The sequence below is a fragment of the Parasteatoda tepidariorum genome, chromosome 2 (assembly GCF_043381705.1).
Source record: "Parasteatoda tepidariorum isolate YZ-2023 chromosome 2, CAS_Ptep_4.0, whole genome shotgun sequence".
Classification (NCBI taxonomy): Eukaryota; Metazoa; Arthropoda; class Arachnida; order Araneae; family Theridiidae; genus Parasteatoda; species Parasteatoda tepidariorum.
This window is the reverse complement of record NC_092205.1, coordinates 2,840,195-2,844,043: the sequence shown is the minus strand read 5'-3', so window position 1 is coordinate 2,844,043 and position 3,849 is coordinate 2,840,195. Positions and strand designations below refer to the sequence as shown.

At 33.5% G+C, this 3,849-nt stretch overlaps 1 protein-coding gene across 1 annotated transcript; it reads left to right on the top strand.

Annotated features, from left to right (window-relative positions):
- On the top strand, positions 1–3,176 carry LOC122269904 (uncharacterized). The gene is made up of 2 exons (XM_043045199.1): positions 1–71; positions 2,609–3,176. Exons 1-2 carry the CDS (start codon positions 1–3, stop codon positions 3,174–3,176), a joined length of 639 nt encoding a protein of 212 aa, XP_042901133.1.
- Positions 3,177–3,849: the final 673 nt, after the last annotated feature.

Below are 3,849 nucleotides of genomic sequence, written 5' to 3'. Positions count from 1 at the left end.
ATGATACAGAGAAGGCAATTAGGAAAATCAGTTGATGACAACAGGAAAGCAAGGAGACAGGGAAAAAAAAGGTTTGTCGGGCTAAGAAGATCCTAAGATAAATGATAAAAGATCACTTCAAGAATGCTGAGCAGCTACGAGAATCTAATGAAATCAAAACTTTCTTTCATGAAATAAATCTCAGTCGGAAAAAGTTCAAACCCAGAGCTAATGTGTGTCGAGACAAGGATAAGTTTATATTAAACGACAGGAGAGAAGTTCTTCACCGAGGAAAGGAATACTTAAATGAATTACTGAAGGAGAATTCAAAGGTGAGATTTTAAACAGCTCCCTTCCATATGTTAATAATGATATTGCACTACAACCATCCTTAATGGAAGTTATAGGGGGGATTAAGAAGCTAAAGAACAATAAATTTCCTGGCTCAGATTCCATCCTCTCAGAACTTATTAAAAATGCTGCATTTAGAAATGCTGAAGAAATCAATCAACTTATTGATTTCGTATGGACTCATGAAGCTCTACCAGAAGACAAGAAATTGAGCACAATTTGCCCTATACATAAAGAGGTGATGTTTTGGAATGCTCTAATTATAGAGGTATTAGTCTGCTTTGTACGTTTTCTGAATTATCAACTAGAATATNTTAAGATGCATATTGAAATTCATCAGCACATTATATTTAATGCCAGCGAATTAGTTACAATTTATTGAAAGAATTTATTTCTTTTCAAATTTGTTTCAACATATTTAAGTATGTGAAAAGAAACTAAATCTTTTTTTTTTTTTTGCAAGTGAATTCAAGCTTACAATCCAGTACGAATACAATCTAATGCTTATTAAAGATTTTCGACACATTGCAGCATTTTACATCATCACAGCTTTTTATCTTGAAATACATCTTTTACTAACATTGCGACTGTTCATATCTCAGTTTTTTTCTTCTTAAAGAAATCGCCATATCGCCATTTGTTCACTTTCTTCTTTAAAAGGTTTTTTTTTTAAAAAAAAAAAAAAGAAAAAAACAACTTTTGAAGATCTATCTAAGTGTAGCTGAATAAAATATTTATTCCTAACTTTTCTTGGCACTTGAATATAGTACTTTTATGTAAAAGGACGAAAAATCTGTATTTATTACAAAATAATGGAGCATATCTGATTCACATTTTAGATTGTAGCTCGTAAATCTTTTGATTCATAAACCCTTTCTTGTTAAAATATTTTTATAGCACGCAAAATCTTTGCTTTAGACCTGCATTCAGACGCTACTTTTCTCAAAAATATTTTATCTCTTATTTTTGTACATTATAAAACACACTCCTATTATGCAACTCAATCATTTTTTTGTAACGTATGTAATTAACTAGATATAATTTTTCGCTATATATTTAACTAACTGGATATTAAAGCTGAGATGCTTTATTCAAAAACAGGTATATCAATTTCTTATAGCGTATTTAATTAACTGAATATAAAACAAAACAAAAAAGTTTCCTTACTTATTTAACTAACTGGATATAAGAAAACAAATCATTTTTTTGTAAATTATTTAACTAACTGGATATTAAAAGAAAGATGCTTGATTCAAAAACCGCTCAATACATTTCTTGCAACATATTTAACTAAGTAGATATAAAACAACGAATAAATTTTTTGTTACTTATTTAAGTAACTAGATATTAAAACCAATATACTTTATTCAAAAAACAACACAATCAGTTTCTTGCAACATATTTAACTAACTAGATATAAATAAAGGATTCATTTTTCGAAAATTATTTAACTAACTTGATATTGAAACGAAGATGTTTTATTAAAAAACAACTCGATCAATTCCCTGTAACGTATTTAACTAACTTAATAAAACAAAGAGTACTCTCCCCTTGTCGTGGTGTTAGGGCTTGCGTGTGTTGTCGATCCTGAAAGCTATGCTGGCAGGAGGAGCTTCGGCTCTTGGAAGGGCCGCACAAGCCTTTCTAAGATAGAAGGGGAGATGCTTCACAAAGCGAAACACAAACAACTAGTCCTTCAGGCTGGGGGTTGGACGTAGGGCTGACTCCCTTATCCCTTAAGATTCTCTTGTTACGAAATCCAAGGAAAATAACTACCCGGCAGCCTAAAGGAAATTGACCTGGAACTGAACTAGGGACTCTGCGTATTGGTACATGGAATGTTCGTACCCTGTATTTTAGCAAAGGACTGCATTTCTTAATTTCGGAATTCGACAGGTACAATATTAATTTACTTGACATGCCGGAAATGAGTTGAACTGACGAAGGAATCATTGAGCAGAAAAACCAAACCATGAAGTGTACTATAGTTGAGAGAAAACAAGATATATTTTTGGAACCGGGTTCCTTCTGAGTAGGAAGGTGAAACATCTGGTGATTGACTGTGTTCCAAGATCGCCTCGATTATGCAAAATGCGATTGAGAGGAATATTTTTCAACTATAGTATCATTAAGGCTCATGCTGTGCGCCTACTGAAGATAAAGATGGGGAAAAGAAAGGACTATACTCTGAGGATCTTCGTACACTATACAGAAGCGGTTCGAAACATGATATCAGGATCATTGTAGTGATATGAAAACAAAAAGAGAAAAAATTCAGGTCGACAATTGGAAGGCATAGTCGACATAAGAGCACTAATGATAACGGTCTGAACTACTTTGCCACTAATAATGGAGTAACTATATCCAGTACATCATTGAATCACAAAAGAACTCACAAGGCGACCTGGTTATCTCCCGACCGAAAAACGCCAATTCAAATTGACCATATACTTATTGACTCTCAACTTGTATCGGGTATCCAGGACGAAATATCCTTCCGGGGTGCAAACTATGATTCCGATCATTTCTTAGTTATTGCTAAGCTGAGGGCTAAGATTTCAAAAGCTCGTAAATTGAAAGGTGAAAGTCATAAGAGAGTTGAATTCGATAGATTGAAAGATGAAGCCACCAATAAAAGCCTCCAGTTCAACTTAAATGAGGTAATTGACTCTTCAAACTTTGCTGAAATGGAAGGAGTAGAAGCAAAATGGAGTGTGCTAAAGGATGCCATCATAACAGCAAATTATTTGCTAGGCACCATGAAAAAAAAACTAAATCAAATGTCTGATTCGATCAGGAGTGTATGCTGGCATCTCAAGCAAAAATGGAAGCATATTAAAACATGATACAGAGAAGACATTTAAGAAAATCAGTTGATGACAACAGGAAAGCAAGGAGACAGGGAAAAAAAGGTTTGTCGGGCTAAGAAGATCCTAAGATAAATGATAAAAGATAAATTCAAGAATGCTGAACAGCTACGAGAATCTAATGAAAGCAAAACTTTCTTTCATGAAATAAATCTCAGTCGGAAAAAGTTCAAACCTAGAGCTAATGTGTGTCGAGACAAGGATAAGTTCATATTAAACGACAGGAGAGAAGTTCTTCACCGAGGAAAAGAATACTTAAATGAATTGCTGAAGGAGAATTCAAAGGTGAGATTTTAAACAGCACCCTTCCATATGTTAATAATTATATTGCTCTACAGCCATCCTTAATGGAAGTTATAGGGGGGATTAAGAAGCTAAAGAACAATAAATTTCCTGGCTCAGATTCCATCCTCTCAGAACTTATTAAAAATGCTGCATTTAGAAATGCTGAAGAAATCAATCAACTTATTGATTTCGTATGGACTCATGAAGCTCTACCAGAAGATTGGAAATTGAACACAATTTGCCCTATACATAAAGAGGTGGTGTTTTGGAATGCTCCAATTATAGAGGTATTAGTCTGCTTTGTACGTTTTCTGGATTATCCTCTAGAATATTATTCAACAGGCTAGTTGCATTTACAGAAATTATT